The 21359-nt window shown below is 42.0% G+C and overlaps 1 protein-coding gene across 2 annotated transcripts; it reads right to left on the reverse strand.

The window, feature by feature from the left end:
* Positions 1–223: 223 nt before the first annotated feature.
* On the reverse strand, positions 224–21348 carry vps11 (VPS11 core subunit of CORVET and HOPS complexes). Of its 2 annotated transcripts, XM_022235465.2 has the most exons (25): positions 21189–21348; positions 19646–19720; positions 19080–19253; positions 18221–18441; positions 17291–17435; positions 16273–16362; positions 15726–15862; positions 15249–15310; positions 14954–15033; positions 14426–14505; positions 13611–13764; positions 12620–12766; positions 12041–12232; positions 10533–10638; positions 9576–9608; positions 7928–8061; positions 7592–7726; positions 7116–7204; positions 6541–6615; positions 5803–5980; positions 5290–5411; positions 4989–5084; positions 3541–3667; positions 3076–3141; positions 224–2204 (listed from the first exon to the last, which is right to left on the reverse strand). In XM_022235465.2, the coding sequence occupies exons 1-25, from the start codon at positions 21270–21272 to the stop codon at positions 1491–1493; spliced, it is 3516 nt and encodes a 1171-aa protein (XP_022091157.2). In that variant the 5' UTR covers positions 21273–21348; the 3' UTR covers positions 224–1490. The 2 variants fall into 2 exon arrangements, with proteins under 2 accessions (XP_022091157.2, XP_022091158.2); XM_022235466.2 differs by lacking the exon at positions 9576–9608.
* Between the last annotated feature and the right edge of the window lie 11 nt (positions 21349–21359).

Below are 21359 nucleotides of genomic sequence, written 5' to 3' on the forward strand. Positions count from 1 at the left end.
CAGTAAACATTTCGAAACTGACCACTGGGAGGCTGCCTGAGATGGTACTGAATACGTAGATCAGTCAAGATTTTAAAAAAGGCCCTGTAACACAAACAACTATTAAAACAACTGTTAACACTTTCTACCCATAATTTGGGAAGAGATACAATTGGGGATGGGGTCCATCAAATAACATTTCAAACTTGCAAAGTAAGAATAGAATAGAAAGCAATATCGCCAATTGTAACTTTTAAGATCTCAACCTTTATTTTTCTGAGCATATGCATAATATGTTGGCAAAATACAACAAAAACATAAAAAACAACCTCCAAAAAATGTTCACACATTGTTGTAAAATACAATCACTAACTGGCTGTGTTCTGTAGGGGTGGATTGAGAAATTTTTTCTGGGTTACGGGGTACGGTCTGGCCCATCAGATTTTTTTTTCATATCTGATTGTTACGCACAGTCGAGACATTGGTAATGAATTACATTGTTAATGACGCACTTACGTTTATTCACATAGTAGGATCTCATCTCTTGTATTGATACTATAGTTGTTACTTTTATTTAATAGTTGGGAGGGGTATTGTCACCCCCCATCCGTGCTTGTACTGGCTTTTAGGCAAGAAAAAAAATTAAAGTTTACATAAATGATTTACAATTTGAGTAGACTTAAATGTACATAATATATCTCATACAAAATATTCTTTGAATATTATTCACTCTAATTTTTAAACCTAACATTCAGCATCGGCCAACAGCCTTGAAGGACTTAGTTTGTCACAGTTGCAGCAATAGTTTTAGTTGATTGAGTTTAATATTTGGCATGTGGACTGCATCAACAAAATTGTGCATGGATTTTATTAGTGAACACTTAAATTTGTAGAAAACTGCTCCATACTGGTAACTGGATCTCACAAAATGATCACTGAGAATATTCTTCCGTCTTTGTATGAAACAGGGAGAGACTATTTAACCCTGTTTCAATATACAGTACCACTCAGTTTAATCATTTTTTATCATTGGGATATTGCGTGGGCGACAACTATTTCCACTGTGTAAGATTTGATCAAGGGCCTCTTGAGTGTTAAAAATGGCTTTATTGGCTTGAATCACATCGGTGACAAATCTGCATGTGCGTAATGTTATTATGCACCCAGTTATGTAGCCACATAACTGGGTTAAGTTACATTCCAAATTTGAGCTCCTATTTCCCTCCCAGTTTTGGAGTCAAGTGGACTTTACATCTGCAAGTTTGTGCTCTTAATAGCTGCAACACTTCAATCAAATAAAGAATCACAAAATTCTGACAAGAGAACTGAGCACATAGGTCAGGAATTAGCCTGAGTCAAATAAGAAAGGCGATGGGGAAAATTCAAGCATTTAGATGTATTCTAATCCACCCACAAAAATTCAACCTTTCCGCAACCATCTTGGGTGCAGTACACCAATAACAAGATTTGGCTAAAATTACGAATGTACAATGTAGTATATGTTTATGCATTTAATTGAAGAAGGGATTGTTTTTATCTTCCTCTTCTTCAAATGGGTTGGAACTGGCTCCATCACTTTGGAAAGGATTTGATGGAGAATCCCGTCGGCCTGTGAAGGGATTTATGTTGTCCTTAACCCCCTGGGATGAACCCATTTCAAATGGGTTTGCCTGGGGGTTGTAAGAGTGTGCCTTGCTTGGAGAGGAGGTCTTCTGGGCTGGGCTACTGGTAGCAGGGCTAGGTGGCCTTGCTGAACCCAACACTGCCCCAGACCCCATGAGGAATGGGTTATACTCCTGGGCCGGGGCTGTGGGCACCCGGTGGGAGGTGGCGGGACTCGATGACTTCGGAACACTCGGGTTGGGAGATGGGGTGAGCCGGGATGGGCTGGCATGGTAAACCTCAGCGGGGTTAGACTGTGGCTGCTTTGCCTTCTCCTGCTGGAAGGACTGGGAGGCCCCCCGGGCAGTGGGCATCTGGAAGCCAGGGGCGGGGCTTGGGGCAGACCGGGGTTGGGGTGGGGTCTGGGTCCGGCCGGGTGGCAGTTGGGTGCTGGATGTCCCTGGTAGCGATATGGGCTGGCTGTGCACTGGAGACGGCCGGGCAGCTCTCGCAGGGGCTGCCTGTGTTATTCGGGAAGGCTGCATGGGTGCAGGAAGGATCCCTGTCTGAGACGGCATCAGCTTCTTTGGGGAACTTGGGAAAGTATCGGTCACAAGGGTAACCTGCAAGGACAAAAGAAACAAGAAGTTAAAGAGCACCTCTAAGGAAAACATCTTTTCTCTGATTTAGTCTGTTCAAATAAACTCGGAAGCATCCAAATCGAACGCTGTGTCATTTGTCTTCAGAGCTCAACTATAACAAGCTTAAAAGGACTTTTATTTCTGTTCATGCCAAGATGCAAATTCTGAATGCAGACAGAGTCTTTCGGAGAAAACAGAGAAACAGAGGGGAACCCTTGCCCTGTGTTTGTAGTGGATAAACCCTGGTGCATGCCAAACAGTGGCTACATGCACCATACCAAATCCTTGGCACGCACCAGGGTTTATCCACTACGAACACAGGGTGAAGGTTCCCCTCGTTAGACTCTGTTTTCTCAGAATGACACAATCTACATTCAGAATTCGCATCTTGGCATGAACAGAAAAAAGTCCTTTTAAGCTTGTTACGGTTGGGGTCTGAAGACAAACGACACTACGATTGAATCAGAGAAAACATGCTCTTTAAGAGGAATACCATATTTTCCCAACATAAAAACTGCCAAGGAATACACGATGCATATAAAACACTGTTTGAACCCTCCATCACCACATTGTACCATATCAGAATGTGAATACGAACTAACCAATATGAGAAGTCATAATATCAGTGGTACTTTGCACATGTTGTACATGTGCCTTATGTGTTTCTTTGTTATGACTTACTGCAATGCTAGCGCTCTTCAGTCAGTGCTCACGCATAGTGTCATGCCCGGCTAGTCTCTATGTAATAAGTGCAGGGTTATAACTTTACTTCTGTTCGCCACATCTTTCCATGCATAAATTGCTAGTAATCAACATCCAGTGCAATGGAAGTTAAAATCCAACAAATGCTCACCCTATTGAAAACTCCTCTGCCGAAATAATCAGCGACAACCGAGAAACCGTCCTGAGACTTCTCCAGCTGTGAAGGAAAAAAAAGGGCAACAGTTATATTTAATAGGACTGAAAAAGTAAGAGAGAATGGTCAGTTGGAAGGCACAGTTGGCGTGAACGGGACAACTTGTTCCAGGCAATCTCCATGGATGCAGGCTGCAGGCAGGTAACTGTGAACAAGTTTCAAAATTGTTGCCATATATTGTTTAGAAAGTACTATTTTCTGCTAGAGAGTTCCCAGCAGTGCCCAGAGTTGCACAGATTGGGCTAAATTTTCTTTACTTTAAACAAAAATGATCATCAAAAGAATTCATAATGCTGTCTCCCAATTTTGGAAATATCTACATGTACTATGGTTAAAACAAAAAAGTGGTCTTTTCCATTCTTTCAAGGAATCGGTTAAGATTTCATTCAGCCCTATCCTAACCTGTCTGTGGAATTGTTCGTGGAGGTCTTTGCTCTGTTCCTGGGCCCTGATGATGTCCATCACCTTGTGGTTCTCGGAGGCGCAGGCGGGGCACTCCAGGTCATTCTCAGCATAGCTCTCAAAACAACTGTCATAATTACCAAATGCATCAGGATAAACAGGGTAAAAATTGATTGGAATGAAATTCAAATCTGGGACCTTTGGAACACTGTGCTGGATGTTCTACTAACCAATCCAACTGGCCCTCAGGTTGTACTACACCAAAGACGTGCCCATAGAAACAGCGCAAAAACATACCTTCCGCCTCTATCCAAAATAGGCCCGCAATTCGGGGATTTTTGTGAAAGAAACACCCCAAACTGGAAACTATTAGTCCCAAATTTGGGATTTATAGAAATATTTCTATGATCCCTCCTGATTATGGCCTGTCTTACTATAAAATCCCATGGGATCACAAAAAATTAATGAGCTCACGCGCAGAAATACAACAATTTTGTGGAATGTGCCCATCACTGTGATTATTACAAAAGATGTTACATTACAAAATGCATCAGAATGACTAGAGTGATGTTCGAACTTGAAACCAGTGGGATGCTGTGCTAGAGTTCTGCTAACTAAGTGGCCTTCGCTGTGATTATTAAAACAAAATATCCCCATTATAAAATGCATCAGGATGAACATGGAAATTGACTGGAGTGGGATTCAAACCAAGAACCTTTGGAACACTATACTGATATACCAGCTGATATAGCAAGCCCAAAATAGGAATAGAGTAGGATTCAAAATAGAACTCTTGGAATGCTGTATTGGGTCTCTACTGACTGAGCTAGCCAGTGCTACGTAACTCTCAAAACAACAGTCACCAGTATACAATGCATTAGGATGAACCAATAAAGCTGGCCATCGTGGGAATTGAACCCCGGACCTATGGAATGTTGCACAGGTGCCCTACCATCTGGGCTTTCCAGTGCTATGTTAGCAGTATCTAAAACTGTCATTGTGTTTGGGAACGAGTGTGCATCAGTTACCAACAGCTACCAGCTACATCAGCTACCAACCCATTCTTTGCTACGTGGCCAGGAATCATGTGCAAAAATCATGCTGCCAGCAACATTAGCAATGCTGGATAATACAGGAAATGGCAGACATGGATCAGTCAGAGAGGTCATCCCTTACAATCTAGAATAATAGCATTAATTACAAAAGGAAACCTGAGTGGGTTCATATTTATTAAGCTTTGAGGAAAAAACTGACTTGATTGAGGTTCGAACCTATGACCACCAAGACACTACAACGTCATCTGTTAATTTAAAATTAAACCCAGTAATTAAAAATTGGAATTTCTTCAGTCAAGGAGTGTGTTTTAGTGAAGAAATTTCTTTTTTAGAAACTGTACGCTGGAAACATGTTTTTTGTACTGAAGAAGAAAAGTCAAAGGTCACACTCACTGCTGGTGGTAGGAGTGTTGACATAGGAAGTGAACAGACGGTAACTCCAGGTTGTGATTGCAGATGCTGCACTTCGACACTTGAAAGATTTTAGCACTGTTTGACAATGGAAGACAAATTGTTGGTATTACTTCAAGTTTGGCCAGGTACGTCAGCCACAGACAGCCAGCTTGCCAACAAGCAAAGCGGCTAGCTGGCTACTGGCCAGACAGCCGGCCAGGCAAGGAGCCAGCCAGCCAGTCTGCCAACAAGTCAACCAGCTGGCTGCCAGTCAGCCAGCCAGCTACCCAGCCAGCCTTACCTTGTTTTCATCTCCGCCATCTGCCTCCTCATCTTTTCTGTCTCCTCCCTGTACTGTTTCACCAGCCTCTCATCCTCCGTAATCTGGTCGTTCTCCTGCTGAAGCCTGCGGATGATGTAATCCTGTCAAAGAGCAGATCAGGTTCAAATCAACCTTGTGGTAGATAAGCCAAGAAGCCTCCGGTTCCTCAAAGAGCAGATCACATTTAAGCCTTTCAGTCCATAAACATTCTAAATTGTGCATGCTTGAGTATACCCTCAGTGTATCATACTTTGCCATGTAAAATTTGCCCACTGTGCATACTTCTTTGCCTTTTGTATGTTTGCTAAGGGCAAGCCTTGGACTCTCTGCCACACTCAACTGCATTTCTTAAGTGTCTCGCTTTGAACTTCAGCAAGCAGCATTGGAACTCTCATCCATTCTGTCAAATATACATGCCAAGTTTCACAATGATTGGGCATGACATAGCCAAGATCCGGGGGGGGAGGGAATTGTGTGGTTTAAAAGTCACACCTTGACAACGGAGAGGGTTGCCGATGAGTTGTGGGCCAGCGTCTGGATGACCATGAGAGGGGGCAGTAGGTTGTAGCGGTCAATCTGGGACAGCACCTCCACAATGTACTGCTTGCAATTCTCTTCCTTGCGGGCAAAGTAGGACAGGGTCTGCACCCACAGGTTAGGGTCCTGGGTCCTGGTGGGGTCAGAGGACAAAGGTCATGACAGAGCTCAGCAGATCCAGTACAGCCAAATGGGATTGGGCTGAAGTGTTGGGGGTCAACATGTTATGGAAACCAAAGGCTAGAAACCATCTGTTTTAAACAGTCACTGACAGGAATCCACTTTCATTTGCTACACTGTGTATCACGTGCAACTTCATTATTTTAACTAAAAAGGCTTGACCTGAATATACATTTGCATCCCAGGTTCATTCAATGAAAGAAGACTGACAATACATTTGGACAGTGTTTCCCGAAAGAAGTGTTTCTGAAACTGATAAAAAAAACACGTGCCTCATTGACAAGAAATGGACTTCATTTTACAATGGCAATATTTCACGTTTTAAACACTTGAGGAAAGAATGTCCCAGGTCAAATTGTCTCGCAACAAGTGCTTTTAAATCACGAGTTCATGCATATTTTGTAATAACGTGCAACTCTGATCCAGAGACCATTCATAAAATCAGAAGACCACTACAAGTAGCACAAAGGTAGTAGTTTTCTTAAAGAGTTGAAGACACCCTTTCTTTCTCACCCGTGCCGCTTGCAAGTGTCAATGACTTGATCATACTCATTGTTTTCCATGTGATAATGAAGAATCTGTTGATACCTGTTGTGACACACACACAGAAAGAACATGCCCTCAATGGTGACTGCATGAATTGGCATTGTTCGGAGGTTGGCCTTATTGAATTGAAAACGAGATCAACTTTTTTATGTTGGGAATCTAAGAATCAAATTAAAAACAAAGAGAAAATATCATTGACAGATTAATTTCATTTACAATGATGAATAATTTAAATCTGCACTTTATTTATCATATCTAAATGTTTTAAGCAACATTTGAAGAATGGAAGTAAAGCAATGAACCCAACATAGTCTTCCACCAACAATTTCACAGATTACTTTGAATTAAAGATAGATTTACAGCACATGATAAAAATATGGCTTCCTTGTTCCTTGCAATGGGCCTCTTTGTTTCACCCAGGTCTGTATCTCGATCTTGATCAGTAATCCCGGATAATTGATTGAGACCAAACAAGCCTTATGACTATGAGGGAGCAGGTTATTCTGAAACAGAAACAAGTTAGGGTACTAATAACGACTTACAGTTTGGATTTCTCGTAGAGGAAGAGGATTCCTTGCTTGAAGTTGTGCATCTGGCATAGCACAAGGGCCTGATCTATATCGTACAAGGCCTGACGGAACAACGAGTGAGTAAACATTTGAAATAAATTATTGGAAGACGGAGGGGGTGGGGTTGTAAGATGGGTAAGGAGGGGTTGGAGGGTGGGTGGGGTAAGGATTAAAGTGGACGGGGGAGGGGGCAGTGGGCAAAGTGGGGATGGAAGATGGGTGAAGTTGGTGTTGGAGGGTGGGTGAGTGGGGGGGAGTGGGATTGAATTGTGGGTGGGATGGGGGCTGGACAGTGGGAAGGGTGAGGTTTAAGGTGGGCAAGAAGGGCGGGCACTGTGGGGTTGGAGAGTGGGTGGAGTTAAAATTAGAAGCAGGGTGGGGTGGGGTAGGTGGCAGGGAGGAGAGGGGTAAGAGGTTGCCAGGGTGGGGCTGAAAAGTTGGTGACTCACGTCTGATGTCTGTAACAGATCCATGGCCTTGCGATGGAGCTCCAAACGGTTGCGTCTCTCACCCTCATGAGCCATGTCATGGAGGTAAAGCTCTAGTAAAGTGTTGTAGATCAGGTGAGACGAATCGGGCTGAACCTGAACAAAGTTGATCAGTGCAAAAAAAACCCGCAGACTTCACTGAAACATTTAGAAAATGTTATAAGAACAAATATAACGGGACAGTATGCTGTGAGAATTATATGTACTGATGTTATTTGCTGCCAAAGATGTCGATAAACTCCACTACATGGACTCAACAACCCTACTTCCACAACCTACAAGTAGCTTTGGACTTACCTTGACCATGTGCTCCAGGAACTCCATCAGCTGACCGGAGTTGTTAACAAAAATGTGGATGAACTCCTCCGCATTGGCCTTCTGAACCTTTGGGACAACATCCCCTGTCAACATGTTGGCATCTATCAGGGGCTCTGTCCAGCCAGAAACACAAAAACATGTTTAGGTTGTAAGGGGGAAAAAGTGGCTGAACCAGTGCCTTAAATTCACGACTGTACATAAAATGTGGAGAGGGGAGTTTCTACCTTTGTCGGGAGCATGTCCAGGGTTTTGTTTGCTCATTTCAGAGAATTTTCATCCTGTCTTTTTAACTTTCTATGGAGACACTAGTAAGACAATAGTTGAAAATTTTTGACACTCAGCATTCCAATGCTGAACATTCCTGGTTTTGAGACCATAATCCATTTACCTTTCAATTTTTGCTTCAATCAGTGTCTTAATTTCAGTTGTGAAGTCTTAAGCCCATCGTATTATGTCTCCCCCACTGGCTATAGAACTTTTAGAATCTTTAAATACATATACTTCAGAACAGGATGGTTGACATAGCTTCCATTGGGCATGGAAAAACTGTTCTTGGTTACAACAAATTGTGGAGCAAATGAAGACAGTCAAAATCCACATCAAACTGTCAGAGAAAAAACTCTCCACCAACTATCAGGCACCTTACAGAATACAAATCTTGAGAAAACATAAGAAAAACCCACAATATGTTAGTTCCCAAACCACACTTTCAGTTTCGAAGCATGCTTTTTAACTTCTACATTGTCCGGCTGCTGTTCTGCAAAGCCAAGATGAAAACATGTGACTTTCCACTTGAAGTTATATAACTTCAAGTTAAAAAGCATGCTTCATAAAAAACAAAAGAATTGTAAAATGGAGAAACAAAGACGGAACAAGCTGCTTATTGAAACCAAAAGTCAAATGCACTGTCATTGGGCTTCTGCACATAAACACATGCACACATATCAATTATGTTCTGAATGAAGAACCATGCAGGTCTGCCCAATCAATCAAGGACTCCTTCACAGGACAGTTCAACAATCCACTTCAGGGAGCAGTAGATTGAAAAGGACAAATTCACACAGCATGCAGATTTACGGAAGCACATGTCAACTCAGACAAAGGCTACTTTGTGGTGACATCTTTTATTGTTTGATTGGAAACGTGTTATTCAGCTCATCGTCCCTGTCCACCCAAGAGTAAATGAGCACTTGTGACAAAGGCAGAAATGATTTATTCTGCTTAAGCAAGCAAATCCATTTAAATTGCAACATCAAGCCACATATATTTCTCAAGGTGTTCCGACTATCTCAAAAAAGCCTTAAAGGCACGGCAAGCAGGGGTAATAATGATACCGTGCCTTTAAAAATTAACATTATTGTTGTCTTTGTTAATCCACTGTACTCTGAAATATGACACAAAATGCCTCATTAGCTTGATGAGCAGGTACAATAAACAATATCATGCCTTCATACGAGGTTGAGGTTGTAACTGTATGTTATCTCTATGCATTCACTTTGCCTTCAGATTTTTTGGAGCAAGAACCACAGATGTTCAATGTGCGAAACTTAAAAACAAAAAGGTTAATTATTTGTCAATACTATCAAGCACCGTTCACAGTTACATGCAAATGTCAAGTCAGTTTTACCGTCTTCCTCTCCAACTTTCAGGAAATTGGCAACTAAAGGAAGAAAAATTATCATCAAAACACAACGGTTGGTAATGTCATTTGTCAATGCTAAGTTTGAGTTAAACAATGCTTTAACCTTAACAGTCCTCAGTCTTCCAACAGCCAAAGGATTAAGGACTGTTAAGATTAAACTTAACTTCCTCTAAACAGTTTGCAAATATAAACATTCTCTTGTTCAGTATGGCATCACACTGGCCTGAGTAATGCACCGCCACATATGGCAAAGGGACGAGCGTGTTCCTGCCGCACTGCGCTGTTGCATGCTATGCTATGCTATGCTTTGTAAAAAAAATGCAATGAAGTTCTAGATGTTCTAGGGGTGACCATAATGAGATCGATCAGATCTCCAGTCTGTGACTGTGTCTAAAAGTTGTGGCTGCGGCTGGAAACTACGGGTACACACGTGTATTGGCTAGCGGCTGCAGCCACTTTCCAAAGACATGTGTGCTACTGCGAGCCATAGCCTATGTTTATGACAAAGTAGAAACATGTAAGATTGCATGCCTCCACACTGTCATAAATGTACTGAGTTGAGAAACTCACTTAATATAAAGACAGTGTGACTTGAAGCAGCCTGGCTCACACTGCGAGTGTCACCAAATGTTTGTCTTAACATTGATTGAGCATTCTCCATTGTTTATGTGTAGTGCCAGGCACCTGCAAATGCACTTGGACACGTTGTACATTGACAATTCACTAAGTCAACTTCAATTGTACACGTACACACTGCGTACACTGTGGAGTCTTTGTGCAAAAAAGAAAAATATATTTGGCACAAGGATGTTGACTTCTTCCCACATTCCATGCGCCAACCTCTTGGGGATGCAAAGTATTGTGATAATAAGTTCTTGTGGAATACCACAAGGTGTGATGCTCAATAAAAAAACTGAAAGGAACAACTTTCCCTTTGCTTACTGTCACTGGGTTTGTAGTCGGTGCACAGGATCTTGAGTAAGTCGGTGGTGTCTCTGGGCACCTCACTCATCAGAGTCTTGCCATATTTCTTCATGTTGTCCATTGCCTGTGGCCAGATGAACCGATTTCAGATGCCAAGTCATTTTTCCCTCTATAAACTTTCCTACTTCTCTGGTACCTCCCCTTTCATAACATATCATCTGCACTAGTACACCAGATTAACAACGGATTAATGCTTTACTGTGTCATCAAGTTGCACCTTAAGGTGCTATTAGAGTTTTATTAACCACTTCGGACCGGGGCATTTTTCAACGTTGAGGATGCTGGGCCGGCATGACTATCATTTTTTCCGTTTTCAAAATCCTTCAACAATTCATCATTCCATTTAACAGTCGTTTATAGCCGCACGGAGTAATCTTCAGGCACTACTCTTAGTTGACAGGTGACCTTCAATGACACCCGAATACTTCAGCCAGGCCTGCAGCCTTGTAAACAGAGCCCAGATTGTGCGGTGTTATACAGCTGTCTTTTGTTCACGAACCTGGCTCAGTGCACTGCTGACCTCTTTTCAATAGGGGCCAGATTAGCATGCAGCGGTGCTGTGTGGCTCATCGCTGGGGTGGTGGAGAGCTTTTGTCCCCGGTGGAAATCCGCTTGCTCTAAATACCCCAAACCCTGGTATACGGTTTCAAAATAATGCTGGATTATCACCACTTTTGAGAGTGAAAAATGCCGGTCATGCCCAGCAGCCTGGTCTTTTGTTCGGAGTACGGTCTTTTGTTACAGGGCCCTGTTTCCTTTGTCCGAGTTCGGAGACCCCGGCCACACATATAAACCATACGGCTCCGATCCCGGAGTCCCCGGCTGGTAGTGGTTAAGACCATTTCTTCCACTCTTTCTGGCCTTTAGCATCCCAAAACCACCAATCCTTACCTAAAGAACTACATTTTGACAAACAGTTCAATTCTTTCTTGTGTCCTCAAGCTGCACCTTAAGGTGAGACCCAGATGCAATTAACGTTCAGTTAAGTGTGTTCTTTCTTACAGTTCCATTTAGTCATTCTATTCTATCTTTCTTGGCTTTACTTTCCAAAAACAACCCATCCTCACCTTGCAGAACTACCAATACAGATTAATAAAGGGTCAATGCTTCTGATGGAATCCTTAAGCTGCACCTTAATGAGCTCACTGTTAAAGTGCATTTTTATATTCCATATTTATATTTTTATAAGTCCAACCAGTTTATAACATATATCAGAACTCTCCAACCAGGTTATGTAGGTTGAAAGCCTTCTAAGTGCACCTTGAGGTACTATTAGTACCAAAGGTGCTACCTTTCACTGTCTCACTGCCTCCAAACTCACCCCTGCTCACTGGAAGAACTCCATCTCGGCAATGTCCGCCATCACCTTCTGGTAGGTATAACTACACCTTCAGGTGCTGCTAAGTCAACTTTATCTTTTAAACTTGGCTGCTTTCCCCCTCCCCCATGACTACCCAGATCCTCACCTCAAAGAATTCCAGCTTGGCAATGTAGGTGAGCGCCTTCTGGTAGTCCTTGATGTCCTCCAGCTGCACCTTAAGGTACCAGTCATGCTGGCCGTGCTTTTCGGCTAAGAACAAGGCATGCTTATAGTAGCCGGCCTGCCGACAGACCTTGATGGCTGTCTCAACGTCAAAGTCCACCTCTTTGTCTTTGGTCTGTTAAAGAAAATATTGGGAGAAAAATGTTGTACAATCTGACGGTTGTGGTTTCAGATTACTTCTGCTCTATTACTACTTGGGTAGTTACAAGTTAATATGGACTGACAGGGGGACTAAGGTAGTAGGAAATTCGTGTCCACGTTTGTGAAGGAAAGATGTCAAGATCAGCTAATACATATTTTTATAAAACTTTTGCCCACTTCAGACATCTATCATGTAATGCCTGATTTAATAGCAACTTAAAAGCGGGGGCCATTGTACATGTAAATGACCAGTGATAGCATTAGCATGGTCACTGGATTTTGAAATAGGAAAAATGCCTTGCAGCAATGGGGCAGACGAACTATTGAAATGCCAAACGACAGGCTCTTGTAAGGGACTCACCATGATAAACTCGTCCAGCTTACTGTTGTCCTTGAGCTTGGTGTAGCAGTTAAGTAGTAATGTGGTGTGGTCCTCATTAGCCAGAGATTGCTTGTGCAGGGCCTGCAAGTAGGCTGTCAGGTTGTGGATCCGCTGAGCGTCAAGAAACTATCAGGTAAAAAAGGCTCCCGTGTTGAGCTTAACTCTAGTTCTTTGTGCATTCCTGAAAGTGATCTTTGTGAATCTTTCCAAATCTTCTACAGTGTACGAAATGTACATGTATGACACGCACTTAAACTCTCAAGGAACGTCAAGCCCTATGTAACTAACAGTGGCTGGGCTCTACCCTCCTAAATCTTACAAAATCACTCAAAACCTTATCATAGAATGTGAAAGGATCTGAAAATTTTAGGTCAAAACCCTTCAGTCTTTTAAATACTTTTGCACAATTCATGGAATTTCAGATTAATGAAAGCCGTGAAAAAAGATTTTTGAACTTCTGACAGAAGAGAAAGGGTTTCAGTCCACTTAATGTCTTTGCTATCCCATGACAGATGCGCTTAATGTTTCCCTTGTACATAAATTCATCAATTCTCTAAACACTGAAAAAGTTTTAAGAAATTGTTTGAACAAAGGATTTCACTCATATCATCATATCCAATACACAGTATGCTCCAATCTCAGTACTGTTTGTAGTACATGGTGAATGAAAAAAAAATTCCCTAATCAACACTGGGATGTTTAATGATATCCAACCAAACCTTACCAGATGAATTGCAAGTCACTAGAGCTACTTTTGTGCAAGAGGCCTTTTAAAAGAATCTGGCACAATGTACAATAAGCAGTAATCCTTGAATCATCTTGTCAACATGTTGTCCACTTTCATCGGGATGTCGCACTACATCAAAACAAGAACTCAACACTGCCCTTTCTAATGCAAACTAAAACAAAAAGACTGGCCTAAGGACTCATTCTGTGAGACCCGATCCACGTTCAGTCATCGGTACCTCACCTTTCGGATGACATAGGAGGGTTCCAGGTGACCGATGGTGCGGATGTACTGAGATATGGCCCCATCATGGTCCCCCTTACTATAGAGATGGTCACCATATTGGGTGAAGATATCAATTAAGCCATCGTAGTCATAATGCTGGCTTTTGGCAAGACTGGCGATAATAACAATAAGATGGGCAAAGATTATACAACATTTTCAGCAAGTAAACTAGAGTACTCTTTTCATGTTTTTAGCAACAACTACAGCCAACATGTCTGGTGGACACTTGTACTGTTGTAGGTTGTACGTACGTCCATTTTGGGCCCTTTCCAGATTTCCAAATTGTCCACCTCTGTAGTGATTTCCCGAATGTGTTTGATGGATAGGGGTTGGCCTAATATTAAGTTTCCAATGCCCCAATTGCTTGAAAAGGAGTAAACACTAGTTCATACAATTGATGTACATATACAGTTCAATCTCAAGGACCTTCATTCATAGTTCATTTCACTTGCCTCGCTTTGCCTAACAGGTAATAGGAAGTTTTTACAATTTAAAAAAAGTTCCTGATTCTGTACGAAGCCCAAAAACACACAAATATTAAAGTAGAAAGCAAAAGATTGAAAAACTTTGGTCCACCATGCTCCTTTAACCTGCCATCCCATAATATCATCTGATACTTTTTCCACTGGAGGGCGTCTTAGCTGTCCTACAATGGCAGCAAATTTTGGCACTAGCACAGGCCATTGCATGCTGTGTGGCCTTTTGTAATGCACACAATGACACTACGTAAGCATAGACTGTCTGTCCAACAACCTGCCAAATCAGACACTTACTTGATAGCCAGACTGTACAGATTTTTCTTGAAGAGGATCTCCAACTTGGTCTGTGTGTCCTTCTCTTGAAGATGATACAGCTGGAAAGACAAAGAAACAATTTCAAACCAATCTTCCGTTCAATTGCTCCCCTCTCCCCCCTTGAAAATCTCTTGATTAGTTGGGTATCCGGCTCTCAAACTAACATTCTTATTATGTCGGAAACTTAAAGTCTCTGATCCAAAATGTGACCAACATTAAAAAAAAAATGAGTTGCAGGTCTCCAGAGCCACTTTCAAGTTTTACACCTTGAAAATTAATCTTGCACGGTGAGAATTCACAGGAACCCTCAACATCTCTCATCATCATGATGTTCATATTCATTAGGACCCTGACTAATACATCAAAGCAACAGAGCTCAGTTTGCTCTATCAATGCCACACTGAAACAAACCTTCATACACAAAATGGCCTTAAACTCATTTTGTGGCAATCAGTAACTCATATGCCTTCAGAATGTCTTGTAGAGGGCATAAAATTTGTTGCTAACCTTTCTGTCCCCACCAAGCACGTAGAGTGAACCCCATTCCTGAAAAACATCCAGCACTTCTGGTACTGGGGCCAAATAAGCTGTGAAGAAGCAGAAAGGGAACAGGAAGAAGAAGAAGAAAAAAAACTAGAGGCTATGCCTGTCCTTGAACATCCCTAAACCTCATGCCCTAACAACCAAAACTAAAGATGAAATTCTAAGTTAAAAATCACATGAAACAACAATGCAAGAAGTTGCACCCTAAACGCTTGAAAGTTTTGGTGCAGAAATGACTATTATACATATCAAAACTTACCAATAAATTTGTTCTGAATGTCGTAGACTGTCACCGTGTCCATGACCAACTGTTGTCCAGAACTAAACAGTGGAAGGAATTGGATAAATTGAGAGAAAGTGACGAGCCATCTGAGGCCTTGGTAAACCTCAAAAGTTTCATGAGTACAGTGTCGATATTGGCTCAGAAGTGACATATGCAAAGGTGTAGAGATGGGTTGGGATCTTAATAAAACAAGGGCATCCTTAGCCTGTCTTCGTGATGAGTTTTCCTCAACTAATGGCAAGTTGAGTGTTACAGGTATCATCTAGGGCAAGAAATTCACAGGTTGTTAAAATTTTGAAGGGTTATTTCAAAGGATGGAGGAGATCTTAACCTAGAACATCGCTGCTAGAAAAAAAACTGCAACCTTTTGATTCATAAAACACAGACACTACTGCGAAAACTCCCACACCCTACTTCCATCTTTTCTCATTACCAAATGATGAAGTTACTCACGCGCCAAGGTTGCGGGAGAGCATTTTGCTGTCTTTGGTGACCACCACCAGGTAGCCACGGTACCAATAAAGAAGAGTCTTCTGGCCCTCGAAGGCCAGGCAGGGACCACGGCCATCCGGCTGGTAAAAATACACCGCCTGGGAAAAGATGCCATGTTGAGAGTTGGCAGAACTTAGCAAAATGTTGGTTAAAGGAGTGTCTCCAAACCGATAATGTTTAGAATTTGCCTAAAAAGGGTGGGAAAAGGTAAAAAAAAAAACTCCAGCCTTTTTAAGGTTAACCTTAAACCAAGCTGAATCAAGCAATACAGAGATTTGAATGCAAAGGGGTTCATCAACATGCTGGATAGTTGTCTAGTTTGTGTGGAACTGAGAGGTCAAACACAATTACGAGATGTCAGATTTCATGATGCAGCAGAATAGAAAATGGACCGTATCCCACTAAGCAGTCACAATCCAATTCTGGCTGGTACCTAGCTTTTGCTAAGCAAAACTTTTCCAGTACTTAGCAGCTCTAAGAAACTGGTTTCAGTAGAACATCAACTTACGTCTTCTCTTCCCATGACGAACTGGTTATCCTGTGTGGCATCACTCATTATGGAGCAGCGCAGAGGGCAGCCGTGCAAATCCAGTACCTCCTGCAGTCAAAATAACCCCCAAAGACCTTGAATGTTAGAATTATTCCCTGGATACAGCAATTGGTAACTCTTCTGCTCTTGGTTAACTACATTTGTTTGTTGATACACGTGAAGCCTGAAGTGCCATACTAACAGGGAGGTCCCTGAATAGACTGATCACTGTGTCTCCATCAAGCTTATGAGTTTAGAAGCACTGTGGTTGACTGCACTACATACCGGTGATGACCTTATACTCTTCCAAAGACCAACTTGTTAAATCCAGCCCCATGATCTTTAGAACCAACAGCATCTAAGATGAAGTCTGCTCCGAATCACTTGGCAGTGGCTTGAAATACATACAACTTTACGGGAACTGGCTGCGGCCATTACAATAGACTAGTGAATCATTTCTGGCCACAAAGAAGTAATTCAAACTTACTTACTTCATCGTGCACATGGCTGGCGCCTTCAATACGGATTTGGAAAGGTCTAATTATGGTTGTTCAACATTTATACAAGATATACGCTATCACATGCAATGTTTTAAAAAACACCGGCAATACCTGTGATCAAATTTGTAATGTGAAAAGATTTTGCGAAGTCTTGAAAAGAATGTGTATCTTTTATGTCCCTTCAGTGCCACCATACCTAATGGATGCTAAAAGGGTAACAGGTGAATTCCCAAATAAGACCTGACAATCGTTTCCCTATAAGATTTTCTTTAATCGATTAGGCAGGCTTTGTGATTTGAAAACTACTGTACACTGCGTTCAGCTATCTAAACGGACATTGGGTAAGGGGTTGATTATTCAAAGCTGATGAGAATTTAGGAGTTTGTGTCTTCACTCGGTTAACATCCTGGAGTTCTCATCGGGGGGGGGGGTAAAATCATCAACAAAGCCCCTACTGACGGCTAATGGGGAGAAAAAAATCTTCTGATACCACTTACTCGGTGAGGGTCCTTTCCACTCAGGTTGAAGGAGCTCACGCTGGTTTCAGTGGCAACAAAGAGTACAGTGTTCCGCTGCGTGTGGCGGAACCCCAGTCCTGTGACTGGTGTCTTGTCCTGGTAGATGGTCTTAAACTTGTTGTGCCTAGGTGAGGGACAAGTTGAAGGAGAAACTGAATAAGCATGTGAAAGTGTGTGCATAGCTAGTCTAGATATCGTCAAAACCAACCGATTCATTATCGGCTTCAAAAGTGAATTCTGACCAAGGGCAAATTCCAGGTGATAGTGCTCTGTTGGCAGGACTAAAGATTAACCAGTTATGACCATTTCTCAAACCTCCTCTTTTGTCTTTGGCTTTGACATTGTTTATGTTTTGTGTCAAGAATCAAATTGTATGACGAACAGCAGTCTTGACATTTGGCCTGACCATTAAAAAATGCCAATGTACTATTTGTAGCCAACAAATTTGAATGTTGGCAAATATATGCAGACAACAGCAGCCAAATACCACAAACACTGATTCACAAGAGTCAATTTGAGTTATTTGTATGAAATTTTTTGCGGTAACCTCATATTTGTCAACATTTTGGGGTGCACCCATAGAGCGATACTTGCTACCACAATAGGCCCTGCACGGTGGCTATTTCAAGATTAACGCAAGGTCCACCACAACATGTGTACACGAAAAATCAGAGGTTAGCTCAATTAGACATCCTTGGAGGCAAGCCAAGGAGCAATTAACGTTTCAACATGTCAGCTCTGCCTGTGTGCATATAGATAGTCAGACTGAGTTTACATGTACTCTGCATGAAGTAGTGTCAAGTCCTACCAATGGTTCCGAGGTTAGAAATGAATCCAAAGTTGGGGAGAAACCTGAGTTTTAAGATATACCCAAGTAAATTCTGACATGTACTCCATCGGCACACTGACCTGTCTCGTGTGACGTCCCCTCGGATGAGTGTCACACTCCCGTCCTGGAAGCCGATGGCCATCATTGTCAGTGTCTCGCTGACGGTCAGGGCCGAGACATGGGAGGGCTGGTTACTGCCGGGCAGCGCCCTCGTGATGCGCGAGCAGGTGGGGTGGCGCATCTTGTCCTGCTTGTCCAGGTTCCACACCTTGATGATGGGGTTGATCCCTGGCTCATCTTGCTGTTAATGAAAAATGCATGAGGGACTATTGCATATTCATCAAAATATTTTTAAACTCATTTTTCAACGTTATTCACCTTTATGTTGGGTTGGACACCCTGTTCATGTATGGAAATAAGGTTGCAACATAAATATTAAAATGAATAATTCATTCCTAACCTATGCCACAAACATTACATTTAGGGTTATTTGGGCTGCGTTTGAATCACTTGGGTAATTTGGGTGCGGCTTGAAATTACACACAATTCTATGCTAACTGGCTGCCACTACTACTACAGACTCGTGCATAATTTCCAGCCGTAGCCAAGTCATTTGGACATAGCCATAGACTGTATAGAAGCCATTACTACGGTGACACCACATTTCCTTGCTGGTGGCTTGCACACAACATTCCCCTTCGACCATCTGGGTGTTGTGACTTCTTAAAGTGTGTATGTGCTGAAGTTTGGTAATGTGTTTGTGAGCTTGGTACTGATACAATAATGGCATCTCCTCAGATGACTGTTCAAGACTTTCTTTCAAGTACGCTGATCTAGCCACATGATTTTAAGGTTTGTGGGATGCTCTTTGTGTGTCTTCACTGCTATCAAATGAATAATACAATCCTTCCTGGGAAATGCTCAGCTGGCTGGACTCACCCCTATAGACACCAAGATGTTGTGCTGTTTCAGCTGACAGAGGTGGGTCACTCGCAGCTCATAGGCCCGGAACTCTGAGATGTCCAGGTTCCGATCCAGAAAGAAGAGGTTGCCATCCGAGTCTCCGAGAGTCACTTGACCACGCCCACTGGCGCAAGCTGTGATGTCAATGTCCTGGAATGAGGAAGTCAAACTTACTGTTAAATGCAATTTGACTGCTAGCAAATAATTCTTGGACTTTTGAGGCTAATATGAAAAAATGAGGAGGATGAAAGACATTTCAACTTCCAATTAGATTTTATGAATTTGCACAGCTGTACACGAAATCAATGAGAGACTTTGACATGCTGGTGGCAGCAGACAAGCCAATCCTTTTCCACAGTATGGCCCGTGCTCAGAACTACATGTATCACGCATGCTCAACACAATGAGTGCATGCTCAGAGCTGCTACAAAAGACCGGTACAGCGTATGTTTACTGGCACCAAGGGCCTCCAAGTTTCCCATTAAAACAGATTACTGGTGAATAATAGACCTATGGTGAACCCTTATGGCATGTACAGTTACCTTAAGACTGGTGAAAATCTCACTTGTGCCGGGTGTCTTCACTACTTCCTTATCAAAGAAGTTTAATCGCTTCCACTAAAAGGTTAATCATAAATACAGGTATGTTATTACATTATTTGGCAATAAACCTGACAATAAATGTAACGAACCATTTTGACATTCTTCAGTGCTGCATCATGGCATGGGCTTGGATGGCAAACAAGCCATGCATTTCATGCATGGTGCTATGGGGTCAAAAACCAATTGATAATTTTCTTTGTAGTATTTCTGAAGGGCCTGCTAATAGATCTCTCTCATTAGACAGCATCTTTCTAGGAAAATGGCGTGTGCATATATACATGTACATGTAACTCTAACGGGTGCATGTGCGCACAGTGTGCAAAATGTTCTAAAATAGCACACAAGCTGATCCAAACATCTTCAAATATGGCGCAGCTGATGCATGCCACAAAAATGGAAGTAAAAAAGCTGATGCACGTGACAAATAGGAAATGATGTCATTTGAGAGAAACCTGTTGAGTCAGAGATGAATGCAGAGTACATCAGAAACGGTGTCAAAATAACATATACATATTCAAAAGTTTGTAAGAAGAAAAAAAATCAATGTTAAACATCCTTGTTTAAAAAAATGGGTACCACTCATAATAGGCTTGTTTAGGGGAAAATGAAGATTTTTTCTTTTGGGATTTAGAACATACATGTACTCTGTTCGAACATGTATGGTTAATGACAGCTTCTTGTTTGGCTTGATTAATTTGAATTAATAAAATCAGTAAATATTCTCTGACATGTCTGATGGTATGGTTCAACTGTTGATGTCACAGCTTCTTTTGGGGACAAGGAGCGATTTTTGGAAATACGCTATAGCACCTACCATCGGTCGCACATCCAAAAAAAAACTTGTAATCATTAATAGGCTTACAATAAATAATCAATTATGAGTATATAATAATAATTAAGTGCAAAAGGGGAGGAAAAATTATCGTATACCGAACATAAAAACAAACATGATTGTAATCATTAATAAAATTAAACCGTTTGGAGTAAAAAGGGGAAAAAACAACTGTTATCCTCATCGAGGGTACGAGTTGGCTAGGGTATGACTTGACTGGGGTATGATTTGACTGGAGTACGACTTGACTGGGGTACGACTTGACTGGGTTACGACTTGACTGGGTTACGATTTGACTGGAGTACGACTTGACTGGGGTACGATTTGACTGGATTACGACTTGACTGGGGTACGATTTGACTGGGGTACGATTTGACTGGATTACGACTTGACTGGGGTCCGACTTGACTGGAGTACGACTTGACCGGGGTACGACTTAACTCAGGTACGAGCTAACCCCAAATCGTCACTGTACTAGCGACTAGGCCTAGCTTAATTTTAGTCAGGTATGCGCATGTGCTGGGTGACCCCGCTCATGATTAACCCATTTTATAAAATCCCACAATATTTATTCTGAGCGGAACTACCTTTTCAATCTAAAAAAGAACAAGTATCATGATTGATCCACAGATCAAATTGAAAACACTTTACCTGTTGCAAAAATGCCATTATCGAGGACTCGGATTGGACTGACACAATTTGGCGATCCACCCGGGTAGTCCTACCCACATACATAGTCTGGTCAAATCACTTCCCCGAAGAAGTCTTATGAGTATAATATATTACATACAGGGAAACTAGATTTTTTCTTGAAACTGACCT

The sequence above is a fragment of the Acanthaster planci genome, linkage group LG02 (assembly GCF_054643075.1).
Source record: "Acanthaster planci isolate LZ-2023a linkage group LG02, COTS_SCS, whole genome shotgun sequence".
Lineage (NCBI taxonomy): Eukaryota > Metazoa > Echinodermata > Asteroidea > Valvatida > Acanthasteridae > Acanthaster > Acanthaster planci.